The sequence below is a fragment of the Myxine glutinosa genome, chromosome 1 (assembly GCF_964187855.1).
Source record: "Myxine glutinosa chromosome 1, kmMyxGlut1.1, whole genome shotgun sequence".
NCBI lineage: Eukaryota > Metazoa > Chordata > Myxini > Myxiniformes > Myxinidae > Myxine > Myxine glutinosa.
Window position 1 is genome coordinate 103,525,691 of NC_136261.1, and position 19,429 is coordinate 103,545,119.

At 51.5% G+C, this 19,429-nt stretch overlaps 1 protein-coding gene across 2 annotated transcripts in view; it reads left to right on the forward strand.

The window, feature by feature from the left end:
• Positions 1–19,429, forward strand: part of LOC137412330 (phosphatidylinositol-3,5-bisphosphate 3-phosphatase MTMR6-like) — a 78,885-nt gene that overhangs the window by 32,137 nt on the left and 27,319 nt on the right. For both annotated transcript variants that reach the window (XM_078775458.1, XM_078775454.1), the window contains exon 10: positions 8,251–8,376. In XM_078775458.1, the coding sequence (XP_078631584.1) occupies positions 8,251–8,376 (126 nt within the window). The remainder of the gene's footprint in view (positions 1–8,250; positions 8,377–19,429) is intronic.

Sequence of the window (19,429 nt, forward strand, 5' to 3'; positions counted from 1 at the left end):
TGACATAGACTAAGAATAACTAGCAAGATGTCCTATAGTTGTCTTACATGAGATGCGGTGAACCTGGGCACGACATTTAATGGGGGAAATAGGGGGAGGTCGGGTCTACAGAGTGTTGTTTACAGAAAATGGGACTAGGGAATGGGGGATTGGGGATAGTTGGGAAGTATTGAGGAAATAGGGGAATATTTACAAGCGGATATGGATGGATGCAAATCCCATATCCGCAACAATATATATATATATATACACACACATACATACACACATTGGTCTTAGGAGGTCTACCAGGGGAGGGGGTGGGTTGAGCTCCCCAAAATAGGTATTTTCTACCTGGGAAATGACACATGCTATTTCGACAAAACTTGACTACAGCCCTTCATCACTCGTGAAGGGGGGGGGGGGGGGCTTGAGGGACTGTTGTTCTGGATCCAGGTGAGCTTCAGGGCCCACGGTCCTATTTTCAGGTTATTTCTCCGAAATAACCTCAGAGTGGGTCCCGGTGTCCGTCCGTCCATACGTACATTAACATTTGACTAAAACATCTCACAAACTACCCGACTGATTATGGACCAAATTTGGTACGATGCATCGGCACAGCAAGGTATCATGGGGTTGTGCTCCTAATCTGGATGCGCCCCCTATAGAGGGAGCAGAAGTGGGGTTTTGCCCCAAATATTGGTATTTCATTAAAAATCTTCTTCTCAGAAACCGCCAGACAGATTCAAACCAAACTTGTCACGAGGCATTGGAACCATACCCTAACCTTCAGTTGTGTTCTTCATGGTCCTATCTCCTCCAGAAAGGAGGCCATGGACTCTCCCCCTCCCCAAATCTCATTTTCAGTAAAATATCTCTCCACAACGACCTGAGTGATACAGACCATGTTACAATGCATCAGGACAGTAAGGTCTTGTGGGGTTGTGCTCCCCATCCGGATACTCCCATTTATAGGGTGTGGAAAGGATTTTTCCCCAAGTATTGGTGTTTCATTCAAAAATCTTCTTCTCAGAAACCGATAACCAGATCCAGACCAAACTGGTCATGTGTTAGTGCCACGGCTCTCTCCCCTTATCCCTCTTATTCACTAAAACATATTTTCCTCACAAACTGCATGACCGATTATGACCAAAATTTGGTACGATACATCAGAACATTAAGGTCTCGTGGGGTTTTGCTCCCCATCTGGATCAAGCTCAAGAGGCTGAAAGGCTGAAAAGCTGTAAGAGGCTGAAAAGGGGGTTTGCTTGCTTCATATTCCGTAATTGATTTTAAAATCTTCTTAGAAACAGTCAGTAAATAACCATCAGTCCCCACGTGGCTATTTTATAATTGGTTAAACTTGAGCATTGTCAAATCGCTGTGTGGTTTATGTGCTGCAGATTTAATTGACGGCACCGCCAGTGCATGCGAATGAAACTCGTACACTTGGCATCCTGGGAGTTGATCTCCAGAGGTCTTGGAACACCCATTAGGGAGACTCAGTCCTTGTTTAACACATGACAAAGTCTTGTTTGATCTTATGAAAAAGCTGAGATTTTTTACCCTCGCAGGAGGGTATTGCATTTGGGTCAGTTTGTCTGTTTGTCTGTCTTTGTCTGTCTTTGTTTGTCTTTGTTTGTCCGCACAGAATAAATATGATTTTCTCAGCAACCGTTGGTCCGATTGACAGGAAATTTCCACCATAGGTGCAACTCCATCTGTCTAATTTTTTTTATTATGACTTCATCGGTCACGCGGTTCGCTCGCCATCTTGGAAAAACCGAAAAAGTTTGCACCTCTATCTCTGAAAGTGCTGCATAGAAAAAAATAAGACATTGAAGGAGCAGCGCTCCTGCTTGAGACGGACGAAGTGACGGACAAGACACAAACTCGTCAGAAGATGTTTATTGTATAATCATCTCGGGAACTCTGAAAGCTCGTTTATCGGGTTCGCATATATATATCCAAACCAAAAAGCATACATCAGAACCAAAGCCACGCCTCTCAGGCGAGGCACGCTTTGGTGGTCATGTGACCGACAGGTGCAAAGGATTATAACCTGGGCGCCGCGGTTTGGCCGCCGGTTACGTCACCGGCTTGGGCCAGGAGATTCTGTTGCTGGTCTCGAGCTTTGGGGGACCCATGGGTCGCTACACACGCCCCCCCAGAATCGCCTTGGTCCAGGAAGGTCAACCTGAGGGGGGTCCGGATGACCCGACCGAAACAACCCCTGGCTGGTTGCGGGGGGGGGGGGGGGGGGGTCCGGTGTGGTGGTGGGTGGTCGGACGGGGGGGTGCAGTGGACGGGGGGCGGCCGCGCCGCGGTGGGAGAGCCAGCCGTGGCGGCTGGCCAACGTCCGTGTGGGCCGGCTTGAGGCGGTCCACCGAAATCCGGTCTGCCCGGCCGCCGATGCTGACGACGAAGGACTTGTCCCGTCGTAGGACCCGGAAGGGTCCGTCGTATGGTGGCCGGAGCGGCCCCCGGTGCGCGTCGTGGCGCACAAAGATGTACTCCGCTGGGGGGACGTAGGATTGGGGGTCGCCGTGGCGGGACGTGGGCACCGGGGCGAAACGTTGGGCGGCCTCCTGGAAGTCCATGCGCTGGCGCGCAGCGGACCAGGGGCTGGTGGCGTCGGGCACGAACTCACCCGGGACGCGGAGGGCCTGGCCGTACACCAGCTCGGCAGTGGACGCCTGGAGGTCCTCCTTTGGAGCCGTGCGGAGGCCCAAAAGGACCCACGGGAGCCGGTCGGCCCAGCCGTCGTCCTGGAGGCCGGCCATGAGTGCGGCCTTCATGGAGCGGTGGAACCGCTCGCACAACCCGTTGGCCTGGGGGTGGTAGGCCGTGGTGCGGTGCAGGGTAACGCCCAACGTGCGGGCGACCGCGCACCACAGTTCGGACGTGAACTGTGGGCCGCGGTCCGACGAGGTGTCCGCCGGTGTGCCGAAACGCGCGACCCAGGTGGCGATGAACGCCTGGGCCACGTCGGCGGTGGTGGTGGAGGCGAGGGGCACGGCCTCCGGCCACCTGGTGGTCCTGTCCACCATGGTAAGCAGGTGTGTGAACCCCTGCGATGGGGGCAGGGGACCCACCAGGTCCACGTGGACGTGGTCGAAACGTCGCTCGGGCACGGTGAAAGGAGCCAGCGGAGCCTGGGTGTGACGGTGGACCTTGGCCCGCTGGCAGAGTGTGCAGGCATTGGCCCAGTCGCGGACGTCCCGTCACAACCCGTGCCAGACCAAACGTGCCGACACCAGCCTCTGGGACGCCTTCCGGCCCGGGTGTGAGAGGCCGTGGAGCGAAGCAAAAATGCGATGCCGCCAGGTGACCGGCACAACGGGGCGAGGTCGGCCTTGGGAGATGTCACAAAGCAGGACCGTGTCCGCGAAGGGGACGTCAGCCAAGCGGAGGCCCGTGTCCGCCACCCGGAGCGCCTGCACCGTGCCGTCGGTGGCCTGGTCCGTCGCCATCCGGGCGAAATCGACATCGAGGTGGACGGCGTTGGCGCCGGCTCGAGAAAGGCAGTCGGCCACGGCGTTGTCCTTTCCGGCGACGTGCCGGATGTGCGTGGTGTATTCCGACACGGCGGAGAGGTGGCGCTGCTGGCGGGCCGACCACAGCTCCGTGACCTTGGCCATGGCGAAAATCAATGGCTTGTGGTCGACAAAGGCCGTGAACGGGCGGCCCTCCAGGAGGTGGCGAAAATGGCGGACGGCCAGGTACAGCCCGAGGAGCTCGCGGTCGAAAGTGCTGTACTTCAACTCGTTGGGCAGGAGTTGCCGGCTGAAGAACGCGAGCGGCTGCCAGGCCCCGTTTACCCATTGTTCATGGACCGCACCCACGGCGTAGTCGGAGGCGTCCGTGGTGAGGGCGATGGGAGCATGGGGTACCGGGTGGGCCAGCAGCGTGGCGTTGGCGAGGGCCCGTATCGCGCCGGTGAAAGCAGCGTCCATGTCCGTGGACCAGACGACGTCGCGCTTCGCCGGCTGGCCGCGGAGGGCGGCGTACAAGGGCCACATGAGTTGCGCAGCTCGGGGCACGTAGCGGTGGTAAATGTTCACCATCCCGAGGAACTCCTGCAGCGCCTTGACGGAGCGGGGGCGCGGGAAAGCGGCGATGGCCTCGACTTTGGCCGGTAGCGGTACGGCGCCGTTCTGGGTGATGTGGTGGCCCAAAAAGTTGATCGTCGCCGCACCAAAGTGACATTTGGCCGGGTTGACGATCAAGCCGTGCTCGCTGAGGTGGCCGAACAGCGTCTGGAGGTGGAGGAGGTGCTCGGCTCTGGACGTGCTGGCGACGAGGATGTCGTCCAGGTAGGTAAAGAGGAACGGCAAGTCGCGCAGCACGCAGTCCATCAGGCGCTGGAACGCCTGTGCTGCGTTTTTGAGGCCGAAGGGCATCCGGAGGAATTCGAAGAGGCCGAAAGGTGTAATAACGGCCGTCTTCGGGATGTCGGCCGGGCGGACGGGCACCTGGTGGTACCCCCGAATCAGGGCCACTTTTGAAAAAATGGTCCGCCCCGCCAACCGGGCGGAAAAATCCTGGATGTGCGGGACGGGGTACCTGTCGGGGGTAGTGGTGTTGTTGAGGCGGCGGTAGTCGCCGCATGGCCGCCATCCGCCCCCCGGCTTCAGGACGATGTGCAGCGGCGAGGCCCAGGCGCTGTCGGAGCGCCGCACAATGCCAAGTAGCTCCAGCGCGGCAAACTCGGCCTTGGCGACGGCGAGTTTGGCTGGGTCGAGACGGCGAGCTCGGGCGTACACCGGCGGGTCCGTAGTGGGAATGTGATGCTCGATGCCGTGACGCACCGCGACGGTGGAAAACGTCGGTCGCGTGAGGGCCGGGAACTCCGCGAGGAGACGCGCGACGTCGTCTGCCAACGGGAGGACGCAGGAAAGCTCGGTGGGCGCGGAACGGCTCAAGGCGCACGCCAGTGAGCTGAAAGTTTCGGCATTGACGAGACGCCGATGTTTAACGTCGACCAGCAGCCTATGGGTGCAAAGGAAATCGGCCCCGAGCAAAACCATGGGGACGTCCGCCGTCACGAACTCCCAGCGAAAGAGCTGGCTGCCGAAGCGGAGGGCGACGGTGCGTGGGCCGAAGGTGCGGATGGCGGAGCCGTTGGCCGCGATTAAGGAGGGGCCGCAAATGGCGGCCCACCTGTCCTCCACCAAAGCGGGAATGAAGCTCAGCTGAGCGCCGGTGTCGCAGAGAAAACGCCGCCCCGACGCTTGGTCCGCGATGAATAGCAGGTTTCCGGAACGGCCGGCGCTCATGGCTGGTAGTGAGCGCCGGTCCGACCGTTTCCCGACTTGCCGAACGTGCATGGGGGTCGACATGATCGGGCCTGCCGCCCGAACCTGGCATGAAAATGACACCAGGCCGGGTCTGGCGGGGGTGTTCCGGTCGACGCGTCGGGACCGGGCGACGCGGCGTCGCCGCTGCCAGCCGCTGCCAGTCGCGCCGGCCCGGCGGCCTCCGGGAAGGAAGCTGCGTCGCGGGCGTCGGGCGGGTGGGCGGGAAACTGCGCCACGGGCGCCGACTGGGCGGCGGGCGGGCTCTCGGCAGCCACCCCGACGAGCTGGCTTGCCGAATCGATCTTGTCGGCCTCTCTGGCGAGGTCGCGGGGGTTCGTGATGGTCGTGCTTGCCAGGGCGACCCGGACCTGGGCCGGGAGCTGGCGGAGAAAAAGCTCTTGGAAAAGGAAATCCGAGGGATGCTCGCCGAGCAACGCGAGCATGTAGTCCATACGTTCGGACGGGCGCGTATCGCCGAGCTCAGGAAGGTCGAGCAGGCGTCGTGCGCGTTCAGCCGGGGAGAGGGCGAAAGCGCCCAGAAGAAGTGCCTTGATGGCGTCGTACTTGCCGTCAGCGGGCGGGCTCTGGAGGAGGCTCAGGCAGCGGGCGGCGGTCACGGAGCCGAGCGCGGCGACCACGTAATGGTATTTCGTGGTGTCCTCCGTAATGCCACGCAGGGCGAACTGGGAGACAGCCTGAGCGAACCAGACGGCGGCATGTGCTTCCCAGGAAGTGGGCAGTTTGCGGGACACTGCCGTGTCCATCGCGTGTCGTAAACTCGGGGTCACCAGTGAAGGAGCAGCGCTCTTGCTTGAGACGGACGAAGTGACGGACAAGACACAAACTCGTCCGAGAAGATGTTTATTGTATAATCATCTCGGGAACTCTGAAAGCCCGTTTATCGGGTTCGCATATATATAGCCAAACCAAAAAGCATACATCAGAACCAAAGCCACGCCTCTCAGGCGAGGCACGCTTTGGTGATCATGTGACCGACAGGTGCAAAGGATTATAACCTCGGCGCCACGGTTTGTCCGCCGGTTACGTCACCGGCTTGGGCCAGGAGATTCTGTTGCTGGTCTCGAGCTTTGGGGGACCCATGGGTCGCTACAACATGACTCATTATAAAGAACTCTCCATGGCGAATAAAATATGTTGATGATGATGTCATAGATGCCTCCATTATGACGTCATAATTCGCAAGTACAAAACTTCATCCGATCAAGAAGAAATTTATTGAGTGTCATCCAGGGATAAATTGGTCGAGAGAGAAAAAAAAAAAAAGATGACTATTGGCCACGTGGTTCGGCCGCCATATTTCTTTTTTAACACAAAACCCTTAAAAACCACAGAAAACATCCTGGCGAGGGTCTGCAATCTCCGATTGCTCTTTATTGTTGGCAATGCATCATTGTCTATTTTCCATCAAATTGTGAGAATACTTGTATGCAAATATAACATTCAGAGTTCTTGGTTGGTTTTTCCTTCCTTCATTTTATTTGTATGTCTAGTTATTTAAATATGGTTGGATAAATTTTGACAAGTATATTGGAATATTGCACCAAGCAATTGATTGTGTGAGGTGGCTAGTGACCATGTGAGGATTTTGTATTGTCACAGAGCCTCCCATTAAGACTGAAACTTCAGCATCGAGACCTTTAGTCTTCCAAGATGGACCAAACAATATTTTATTGCACTGCCTTCAATTAATTTATTAAACTTTACCAGGGGAGACGGGGTAGGGGGATCGGGGAGGGATTTACCTGTGCAAAGAGTGCTTTAACTTCAGCATTGCCCGCATAAAGGAAATTGTAATACCCTCTGCTCCCACCACGAGGTGGCGCCACACGGTACACATTTACATAGGTAATTATGCCCCTCCCCGGTCCTCCACAACCCCACGTGAGGCTGTGGCCACATAGCTTATGTTAACCCCACACAGAGTTGTATTTGTACCCCGAGTTTGGAGTTTGTAACATAAAAGATGCGACCGTGCATAAGGAACAAAGGCAGACATATGATATATGGCCACACAGAGACAATGGTGTGTGTGTGTGTGTGCGTGCGTGCGCCGCGCACACACATATATATATATTTATCTATAAATATTCACCATTTGGTGTCAGGAAGGGCATCCGGCCATAAAAACATTGCCTCAAACAGGGAACCATGATTGTCATAGGGCCCGCAAGGCTAACCCCCGCTCAAGCGGGGAAAATGGCCTTAAAAACGATCATTCATTTCATTCATGCAGTTATTCTAAGCCCTAGTCTAATGTAATGTTGAACAAGACCACCAGGCTTTGCTTGTGAGAAAATACAGTGGAAATGTACTACTTACCAAGTTCTCCGATTGCCGAAGTGATTCTGAAGGTGTGATCACACAAAGATTCGTCTGAAGTTTTGATGTCTGACTGGTATATGTGAATGGAAACAAGACTAGTTGATCTTTACTGAATGATGGATTTAGTTAGTTCATTGTCCTGAGTAAATGTATAAACAAGGGTACTGTACAAGCATTTGGTACTGCTAGGGCACAAGCAACAATAGCCAAGTATTCTACCGTAATGCCTTCTCATGCCAACTCTACCTTCCACCTGGTCCATGTATTTTCATGTGAATGTCAAAATTTTTTTTTAAATGTTCTGTAGTCAATCAAAATTATTGTGAACCAGCAAGGACTAGTTACTACAGATGTTCTTTGTGAACACATCTCAAAAGTGTGTCTATATTTGATGGTGTCTGCTCTGCTTTCTTAAGCTGAAGCTCCTTTCGCATGTCTTTATCTTCATACTTTCAGGTCTTGATATGTGCTCTACTTTTGGGTGTGTGACAGCGACAAAACGTCTGTGTGACCAGTACAACTGTTACTTTATTCCCATATTGCTTAATACAGATCGTTATCCATTTTCTCAGGATTAATTTATTTGCTCTTTAATATTGTAGTTGATGTGCACATTATCTTGTTGCAGGCACTGTGGGAGGAAGGTGCCAGTGTATTGGTACACTGCTCAGATGGCTGGGACAGAACCGCACAAGTTTGCTCCTTGTCTGCTGTTATTTTGCATCCTTACTACCGGACAACTCGTGGCTTTATGGCAAGTCAGCTTGGTGACCAAAGTGCTTCTTTGTTAAGATAAAAGAGGATAGTCCTTGTGGAAGTTGCACTTTTACATTTCTGGAAGGTCTCACTCCCTTACAAATGTTTTGTAGAAATCTATGTTAGTTATCCAAACTTGCACACTCCAAATACCAATTGACAGTGCTTCCAAAATATCCTACCCTATTATATGATGGTCAACCATGGCATTGTCATTCGTTGTCCATGCTTGCAGATCTTACTCCAAGATGACCGCAACCAGGATATTCAATATCTCCCACGTGATCATGACTTGCTTTGATCATTCACCATATATATATATATATATATATATATATATATATATATATATATATATATATATATATATATATATATATATATATATATATATATATATATGGTTTTTAGAACCTTCACATGTAAATTCCCTTATAAATGACCCCTGTGTACATGTCCCCTTAATTGGCTGTTAATTAAAGATTGCACTTTAGTTAGTCAATGTACAACACGTAGGACACTTTAGGACCTCTCTATAGTTATGTCATTATTATGTGTTCCAGGTAAGGCTGTGTTTCCAATAGTTGACTCTACGTTGCATCAATCAACTAAGACAGGTCCCCTTTCAATATCCCCCATCGTCTCCTCAAAGTGCCAGTAACAGTTGGGCTGTTTTAGTGGGCATCACACTGCCTCTGGTCGCCCAGCAGCGTTCGCTGCCTGGTGCCAAACTCCATTACGCACAAGGCCAAGAAGGGGGGAGGAGCCACCAGAGCACGGGCGTGGCACCACCTCGTCATCAAAGGTGGAGTCAGAGAGCCCTTAACAACCAACCAGGGCTCGGTGGGCATGGCTTGATAGGGCGTGGCAAGAAACGTCTGGTGAGCTTGAGAGGGTTCCAAGGGCGTGGTAATAAAACCATTGGCGCGAGGCCCCCACCAGAGACGCGTGAGGAGGTTCAAGAGAGCCGGTAAGAGGCAGATGAGTGAGGGAGTACGACCGGAGAAGTTGAGAGAGGAGGGAGAGAGGATCGACCATTCATTTTCTTGGCGCGAACATCCTGCGGCGAGTGAGAGTCGGCACGCTCGTGGGCGATACCAACCAGCACTGATGACCGGGTTTTCGCCACTGCACCGGAGCGTGGACGCTCAAGCGGGACCTCGACGTAGTGCCGCGATCCCCGGACCTCCCTGCCACCCGTTCTGTGGACCGTCTGCCCTTCTCATCCCTCGAGCCATTCCTGCCTGCAATTCCCTATTCGTGCGAGTCTGTCTGTATTGTCCTGTGGGTTTAAGTAAGACTGTTTAAGGATTTGCGCTGTCTTCTTCTTCTATAATTGCTTTCGTTCCCTCTTCTTTGGTTTTGGTTTTTGTGTAAATAATTAATAAATCCCTGTTCCTTCTTATTCTTTGGTTTCTTTCTCATCCGATCAACAACAAACAACAACAGGCATTTTTAAGGCCATTTTCCCTGCAAGAGCGGGGGTTAGCCTTGCAGTCCCCATGACAATGTTTTCCATTTTGCCCTATTTTCTGCATCTCCCCTTGTTAACCCCCTTGCCCGCATTTCTTCTTCGACCATCTTTAGCCAAGTCTTTCTCGGTCTTCCCCGTCCTCTACTTCCCTTTACATTCATTCCCATCACTCTTTTCAACCAGTCACTTTCATCCTTCCTCAACACATGACCAAACCATCTCAAACTGTTTCTCTTCACAGCATCCATCACAGGCTCTATTCCCATCATCTTTTGGAATTCATCATTTGTCTTCCTCTCTCAACGATACTCCACACATCCACCGAACCATTCGCATTTCCACCCTTTCCAGCCTTCGTTGCTGCTCTACGTTCATTACCCATGTTTCACTCCCATAAATCATAACACTTCTCACACATGCAGCAAACACCTTTCTCTACAGCTTCAATGACCCTCCCCTCCTCGTCAGCACGCCACTCAGTTCCCGAAACTTCTTCCATGCACATCTCACTCGAGCAACCGTTGCCGAGTCTGATCCACCTTCTCCATTCAGCATGTCTCCAAGGTAACAAAATGTTTTCACACCTTCCAGCTTCACGCCATCTCCAAGATCCAACTCAACATTTCCTCCATCTGCAGCTCCCTCTGTTCACACCTTACACTTGAATGTAGCTGCCACACTGATTAATGACCCTCTCAAACCACTACATTTTTGATGAACCCACTCAGCGCACATTGTACATTGAATGGAATTCACTCCGACACCCTTCCTGCACACAGCACACGGCCACTTCCCAGTTCTTTCCACCTCACCACATGCTTTACCACTTGCCATCACCTTAGTTTTTCCGATATTCACCTTCAGACCTTTTGTCTCCATACATTCCTTCCACTTTTTCATCTTCTCCTTCAGTCCATCCATACTTTCTGCAATCAACACCAGATCATCTGCATACAACAACTCCCATGGTAAACCCTCCTTTACGTTCTGAGCCAGCACCTCCATCACAGCTACAAATAGTAGTGGACTTAGTACCGACCCCTGATGCACTCCCACCTTCACCTCAAACTCACCACTGTTCCCGTCCTTCGTCCTTACAGCTGTGCGCGCTCTTTTGTACATTGCCATCACCACTCTGATCAACCATTCCTCCACTCCTAACTTCCTCAATGCCCATGTCACTACTTCACGTGGAACCCTATCGAATGCTTTCTCCAGATCAACAAACCCAAGAAACAACTGCTTCCTCTTCTCCATATACTTCTCCTGCAACTGCCTCACAATAAAAAGCGTGTCTGTCGTTCCTCTTCCTGGCATAAATCCAAACTGCATTTCGTCAATCTTCACTCTCTTCCTTATCCTCCTCTCCAACACCCTTTCCAATATCTTCATTCCATGCTCCAATAACTTTATTGCTCGGTACGAGCCACACTGCAGAGGGTCACCTTTCCCCTTGTATAGAGGGACGAGGGTACTCAGTACCGAAACCACTGGAATGCGGCCTTCTTTCACCACCAGATTATAGATCTCTGTCATTCTCTTCACACCCCAATTTCCCGCTGCCTTCAACATATCTCCCACAACTCCCGTCGGCCCTCACGCTTTTCTACTCTTCATTGCTTTTATCGCTTCCTCAACTTCCTTCCCGGTTATCTTCTCTGCCGGTCCTAAAACTGGGTTACTCTCTATGTTGCCATCCCATTCATCTCTGCATTCAACAATATTTCCATACATCTCTTCCATCTTCCTTTAATTCCATCTGGGTCCACAACGATTTGTCCCACTTCATCCTTCAAGCAACTCACCCCCATCACATCACACCTCTCTTTCGCTATCTGCTTTGCAATCCTGAATACCGCTCTCTGACCCTCTTCCAAATCCAAGCATTCTCTGAACATTTTCCGACATGCCTCCTGTGCCTTTGTTACCTCTTTCTTTGCAGCCTTCTTGGCTGCCTTATAACTTTCATGCTCTGCCTTTTCTGCCCCCATACCCTTCGCCTTCTGCCACTCCTTGAACTTCTTCCTCTTCTCGTCAATCTTCTTTCCAACTTCATCATCCCACCACCATGTTTCCGAGTGCCACGGTGGTCCTTTTGTCCATCCACATACCTCACCAACGGATCCCAACAGACTATCTTTCATGGACATCCAACCACTTTCAAGCTCAACCACATCATCCTCCACCATACTCAGCCTTCCTTTTAATGCCCCCCTCACTGTCACCTCTTTCAACCTCCACACCTTCATTCTCGGTTGGTACTTCACCCGCCGAGCTCTCCTCGCACTTTTCACCCTTATGTCGCAGACAACCAAGTGGTGCTGTGAAACAGCCTCCTCCCCCGGGATCACCTTTGTGTCCCGGAGGTGCCCCCTATCTCGCCTATGCACCAGCAGGTAGTCAACGGTTGTCGTCGATCCACCTGACGTGTATGTAACAAGCTTATTATCCTCTTTCTGGAACTGAGTATTACAAATCAACAAATCAGCTCCATCAGCAAACTCCAAAATCCTTTCACCTTCTCCATTTCTCACACCATATCCGTAACCCCCATGAACTCCCTCAAAACCGTCCATACTCCTTCCCACATGTCCATTTAGATCTCCTCCGACCACAACAACTTCCTCATCTTTCACGTTTTCCATCAGCTTCTCTATAGCACACCAGAGCTTGTCCTTCTCTTCATCGCTCCGACCAACCTGCGGAGCATATCCCGAGAAGATGTTCACCAAGAGCTTTCCAATCATCATTTTCACCATCATCAACCTTTCACTCACTCTAGTCACACTCACCACACTGTCTACAAACTCCTCAGAAAACAGGACACCAACACCATTCACGCCCTCCAGGTACCCTTGCCACACAAACTTGAATTTCTGTCCCTGCCTACCCTTCACCATTCTCACACCACTTCCCTTCCATCTCGTCTCCTGCACACAACATATGTCCACTCTTCTTCTGACCAATACTTCCACCACTTCTCCTGATCTCCCTGTCATTGTCCCTACATTCCATGTCCCAAATCTCAGAAACCGATCTCCACGTCAGGCATCAGACGTTTCGTCATAAATGGAATGATTTCCACCCTTGCTTCGATCGGGTTCCCCACCTTGAGTTTTGACGAGAGGGAGTGGGGTCCCCTACGGGGTACTTCGGACTGTATCTTGTGGTGAGGCAGTTGCCCTGAAACAACTTGCCTTTGCCTCTTGGAAGGCTAATCCAACTGAAGGCAATCTCAGTTCCTTCCACCAAGCTCGGAACAAGTGTGTGTCTACCCTCAGGAGTGCCAGGAAGCATTATCTCTCCTCACTCAAGAATGAACTCTCAAACCTGTCTCCTTCCTCCAAATCCTGGTGGCGTCTGGTCAAATCCGTTTCTGGTGTTTGTTCCCCCTCCATCCCCTCCCTTACCTCAAATGGCCACACAGTTGACATCGCACGTGACAAAGCCGAATGCCTCAACTCTGTGTTCGCCTCAAAATCCTTAGTCCCAAACCCATCTCTCTCTGTTCCCACCTTTCCCAGTCGAACCCAACTGCTCCTGGACTCTGTGTCCTTCTCTCCTGACAAGGTGGAGGAGTTTTTGTCAAACCTCGACTCTGATTCTGCAACTGGACCAGACGGCATCAGCCCACGGGTCCTAATATCCTGCTCTGCCGCTCTATCTCACCCTCTCTCTGTTCTTTTCACCCTATCTTTTGCTCAAGGTCATCTGCCAGCATCCTGGAAATCAGCTAACATTACCGCTTTACACAAAAAAGGTGCAAAAACAGATCCTTGCAACTACAGACCAATCAGCCTGCTCCCAATTAACAGCAAAGTCATGGAATCCATCATTGCTTCGGATATGAAATCTTTCCTCTTCTCCAATGGCTTGATCTCTGATCATCAATTTGGTTTCAGACCAGGTCACTCTACTCTGGACATGCTGCTTCTGCTGTCTCAACAATGGATGGAGGTCCACAATGCCAAACAGGAAATCAGAGCTGTCTCCCTTGACATATCACGGGCCTTTGATACGGTCTGGCACCCAGCTCTGCTCACCAAACCCTCCTCCTATGGTATCCATGGAAATCTCCATGCATGGCTTGCGGACTTCCTCTCTGGTCGTAGTCAACGTGTGGCCCTGAATGGATTTCTCTCATCTCCCCTTCCTGTTCAGGCTGGAGTTCCCCAAGGAAGTGTGCTGGGCCCTGTGCTTTTTCTGGTCTTTATCAATGATCTCTCCGACTCTCTGGAAAATCCTCTCTATCTCTTTGCTGATGACTCCACTCTCTGCCGCTCCATTCCTCTTCCCTCAGATCGGCAGTCTGCAGCCTCCTCACTCTCTGAAGACCTGGACAAAATCACAGACTGGTCAAACAAGTGGAACATGTCTTTCAATCCTGACAAATCTCACTCTCTTACTATGTCTCTCCGAAAAGATCGACTGGACAACCCTCCCATCTACTTTCTCAACAATCCTCTCCAAGAAGTTCTGTCGCTAAAGCTTTTGGGTCTCACTATCTGCCATGATCTTTCTTGGGAGAACCACATTTCCAAGCTGGCCTCCAAAGCCAGTCGCCGACTGGGCATCCTCCGTCGTGCGAAGTCCTTTCTCGGCACACCTGAGCTCCTCACCACATACAAGGCTTTCATCCGCAGCTCAATGGAATACTGTTCTCCCCTATGGGCTGGTGCTCCTGCCTCACACCTGGCTCGGCTTCACGCCGTTGAATCCAAAGCTTTCAAAATCATTGGAATCTCCCGCGATGAAGCTATCTCTGAGGGCCTTTCACTCACTCACCGCAGGCAGGTAGGTGGTCTTTCTGTCTTCTACCGACTCCTCTCCGGCCTTGCTCCCCCAGCTCTCTCTGTGCTCTGTCCCCCAAATATTCCTACAGGTCGCACAAGATCTGCCAGCAACCCTCTGATGGTTAAACTGCCGAAATCTCGGCTCTCTGCTCACCTTCACTCTTTCATTCCTCTTTTCTCCCGCCTCTGGAACAAACTCCCACACTCCCTTCAATCCCTCTCCTCCCTCCAGGTCTTTAAAACAGCTGTTCACCACCATCTCTTATCTTCCCCCATCCAAAACATTGACCTTTTCTACCCCCACTAATTCACCTCAGATCCACCTTGTTTGAAATTCCAACTTCTTTCCTGGAAATCCTGGCAGTGTCCATATGTTTATACCTCTCCCACCCCCCCCCTTCACATGCCTCCCCCCCAAAGCCCTCTCCCTCCCACAGATCTCTCGATGTCTCCATGTCTCTCGGTCCCTGCTCTCAAATGTTGTGTTTGTGTCTTTCCCCCTCTCTCCCCATCTTGTCTACCGCTCCCGATGTTATTTGTTTTATGTGTGTTTGTCTTTCTGTGTGATTAATGTTCGCTCTTTCACGAGCCTCGATCTTGTATACAAAAAAAAAAAAAAAAAAAAAAAAAAATCCTGCCCATATGTAGTCGTAATTGTCATGGTTCTCTTTTTGAGGCAATGTTTTTATGGCCGGATGCCCTTCCTGCCGCCAACCCTTTTAGTCGCCTCTTACGACACGCAGGGATACGGTGTACCTATTCTAAACCGGGGTACACCGCGTACGATCGCTTTAGTGATTTCCCCATTGAGTACCTGTGGCGCGATTTCGGCCGAACCACTTACAATCGGGTTTACTCTTCTGTTAACGGCCCGAATCGCGGCTCGCTTCGCTTGGCGTATCCACTAACGCCATGGTTCGGGCGGGAGTTATTTCCCTGCTTCATGGTCGGTGTTCGTAATTAGGTATTAGGACTAAGTTGACCAATAACCCTACCTAATACCGACCGGAAGGAGCGTATAACTTCCAGGATTCGCGTCGGCCAGATAAAAGAACAAGGGGATTAACCCCCCCTTGATAAGGGGAGAGCCGACGTTCGAGATCCGCAACAATTGGTGTCAGGAGTGGGATTTGGACCCGAACCAAATTTTTTATATTTTGAATAAATTTGGTCAAAATTACACACGGTCGAAATTATATTTAACACCTAAATTTTGAATCGTGCCATGGATAGCCAAGGCGATCGGATGCCGGTGGGGGTAGATGAGGAGGAATTAGAGTTAACCCAGGACCCCCGGGAAGAAGTGGGACAATTGGAGGAGATGGAGGATGCAATTGGAGAGGATGCAGCAGTAGGGGTTGCAGGCGGACAAAATGGCGGCGCCTCGCACATGGCCGCGGCAGCCGAGCCCACGATGCCAGGGTACATGCAACTATTCTTGGCCCAAATAAAGGAGATGAATGCGAAAATGGATGCCCAAGGTGACAAATCCACCAAAGAAACCCGGGAAATGAAAGAAATGATGGGCACCCAACAGAATGAAATAAATAAAATAAATGGCAAATTGGACGCCCAAAGTGATAAATCCACCCGGGAAATAAAAGGGTTGGAAAACAAAATGGGAGAGCAATTGGGAAGCAAATTGGGGGGGATTAGGAAGCAAATTGGGGGGATTTGGAAGCAAATTGGGGGGGTCAATTGAAGGACATGGGTGGCCAAGCCAGAGAAATGAATGAGGGGATAACGGGATTGGAAAACAGGATGGCCACCCGAGAGAACCAGATGGAAGGAATGAAGGACGGGTTAACAGGGTTTGGAAACAGTGGGTTTGCCAGATAAAGAAGATGGAGAAGGACATAGACCGCAGGTCGAGCGGGAAAGACGCATCGGTATGCGACGGGGTAGTGTGGCTTGAGGAACGCGGGAAAAGCGAGGCTGAGCAAGGCGCAGTTACGTGGACCGGGGTAGAAATCACGACTTGGGGTATGGAGAAGCCGACGACCGCCGAAGTAGAAAATAAAATTTTATTAGCGCCAGCGGTCGTCGAGGGAAAGGAAAATGAATTAATTATAGTGGAAATTGGGGTGGAAGAAACGGCGGACTTAGAAAAGCAATCGCGGAGGGAAGAAATGGAATATGCACAAAGTCTGTATTCACATCACGATGTAGTACTTGTTAACCCCAATTAAAATTTGCAGCTGCGGGTAGAGAGGAGGATCCCAAAGGTAAGCCGGGCTGTATATGGCGTGAAAAGGTTTGGCGCGAAAGGATTTTTCGCGCGCTTGGGATCCCGGCATCACCCGGGCGATTGTGGAAGGTTCCGTGGAGAGGTGTATGAAAGGGAATGGCGTGCATGTGCGAACGGCGCCGGAGTGCAAGTATGAAACAGAGAGTGAAAGCGAATGCACGATGGAGTGTATGTGTGAAACCAAGTGTGAGGAGTGCGACACAGAGAGTGAGTTGGTTGTGGAGAGTGTGCGGGGATGCACACCAGAGCGCATGATTGGGTGTGCGACAGGAGATTGCACACCCGTGGGTAGGTGTGCGCTGAGTGGGTGGATGCGATAGTGCACACCCGGGAGTGTTACGGAGTACGTAACGGGAGAGTGTGCACAAGAATGTGTGTGAGAGTAGTGTGTAACAGAGTGGTGTGCACCTGAGTGTGGAGCGAAAGAGAATGCATGAGCGAGTGTAGTAGTAGAATGTCGGTGCCGCATCGTAGCGGCGAACGGCACGATTCCGGGTGAGGTCGGCCAGGCCGGACCTTCGTCCCCTGGCGGGCGCGGTGCTCCGACCGGGGGAGGTTGGGTCATCGGGCCAGAGACCGAAAGGCTCCGCGCCGAGATGGACCTTGGAACCTCGGCCCGAGTATACCTCCCCAGAATCGTAAATGCCGGACAGAACCAACCAACAGGAGACAGACCACCGTATGCATTGCTCGGTTTTCCGAAGCCGAGCTGTGAGAATGTATTCCCGCACGAGAGGCTCGTAGTAAGTGGACTACTACTACTACTACTACTAGTAGTAGTAGTAGTAGTAGTAGTAATGGTGATAGCGATGTAGAGGGATGGTGGCTCTACCATCCCTCACATCCCTTGGGGCAAAGGAGCCATAGATTTATGGGGTTTGGCGGTGAGAACTAGCCAGGGAGGGCTTGGATCATGGTTAGGGACCTAGAAATGACTATAGGTGACTTGAGAATTAAGTAGTGACATTGTACAAGTAGCGGGGACGTAGTCAGATTATGTGGATGATAATGACGAGGGAGTGCTTAGTATAAGGGATGACAGGGAAAGCATCAGTATTAGGGGAAATAGTTAGATTAAATGGTGCTGTGTGTATGAGCTTGAAGTTTAGGATGAAATGAAGAATTGGAATGAGTCTTGCTGGTGAGCATGTTGAAATGAGGAATTGGAGCGTGGGAAAATCTGAGCGAATGAGGCAATGGTTTGGAGAAGTGATGTATTGTGAGGGTATTTAGGATGTGTGTCATTGTGTATTGAGTGATTGCCTTGCATAATGTGCAAGCGAATAAATGGTCTGGAATAAATGGCCTGGAATAAATGGTGTGGAGTGAGTATTGTGGGATGAGTGGAGTGGAGTGCATGGTGCGAAGGAGTGGATGGGGGAAGGATGGACCCCTTCACGAATACCCTGGGAGGGTAGTTTAAAGGTTAGGTAGAGGGAGTAGGTAAATTGGTTGGATATTGACATCTGTGGTGCAAGTAGGAGCAAAGTATTGCTTAGAGGGGTGCATTAGTGTGTGGAATGGCTGGGCGTGTGGCTTCATTAGTACGTATGGTTAAATGAGCACTCCGCCACTGGTAGTCTGTCGGCCAGGTGAGGCCGCAGGTAGGCTCTGGGAGCCAGGTAGTGTTGTGTAGAGTTCAGTGGGGCCCGAGGATCCATGGGAAGGACCCGGGTTGCCCGATGCCGAGGTGGGCATAGAGTGGGTAAGTGCCAGGGAGGGCCTTCCCCGGTTAGTGTAGTGTGAGGAGCTAGGCAAGCTCGGGTGGCGACGTTCAGTGGCGGAGGTGCGCAGGTAAGTAGGACCTGCTAGGAGAGCCACACAACCCAGCCCCAAAATTGTGCGAGGGCACAGAGAAAAATGGGGGGAGTGAGACCCCAAATTGGGAGGCACCACAGGGATGGTCAATGGGAATTGGTTTATAGAACCGCATAAAACCCTGGTGTTGGGCTAGCGGCTAGGGTGCCAGCTTAGGATCCTAGGATCCTGGGTTCGAATCCCGGTCGATCGCTGAATTAACGCCAGGGGGGTTGACTCAGCCTGTCATCCTTCCGAGGTCGGCTAATTGAGTACCAGTTCACTGGTAATTCCCTGTTTGTCGTTAAAGGCGGCAAAAAGGGTTGGCGTCAGGAAGGGCATCCGGCCGTAAAACATTGCTTCAAAAAGGGGATCGAAAAACAACAACAACCACGGTCCCCGAAAAAGGCCAACCCCCGCTTTGCGGGGGAAAATGGCCTCTAAAGATGGTTATATTTATTTTATTTATAGAGTAGAGTGGCCAATGGATTGGTCAGGGCAAGACCCCAGGTAGTTTAACAGTGATAATGTCAATTAGAAGGATAGATAGGAAGAAAATCTCTTCGCACCATCCGCATCCACTCACCGAGGTGATAGGACTCCACACCAGGTTTTGGCGAACGATTTGGAATGTAAGACGCATCTTGACGTGGGTGAGACATTGTATGTATTCCATCCCTTCCTTCTTGGAAGGGATTGGTGACGAATTTGGTTTAGGGGAGATATGGGGGACAAGACG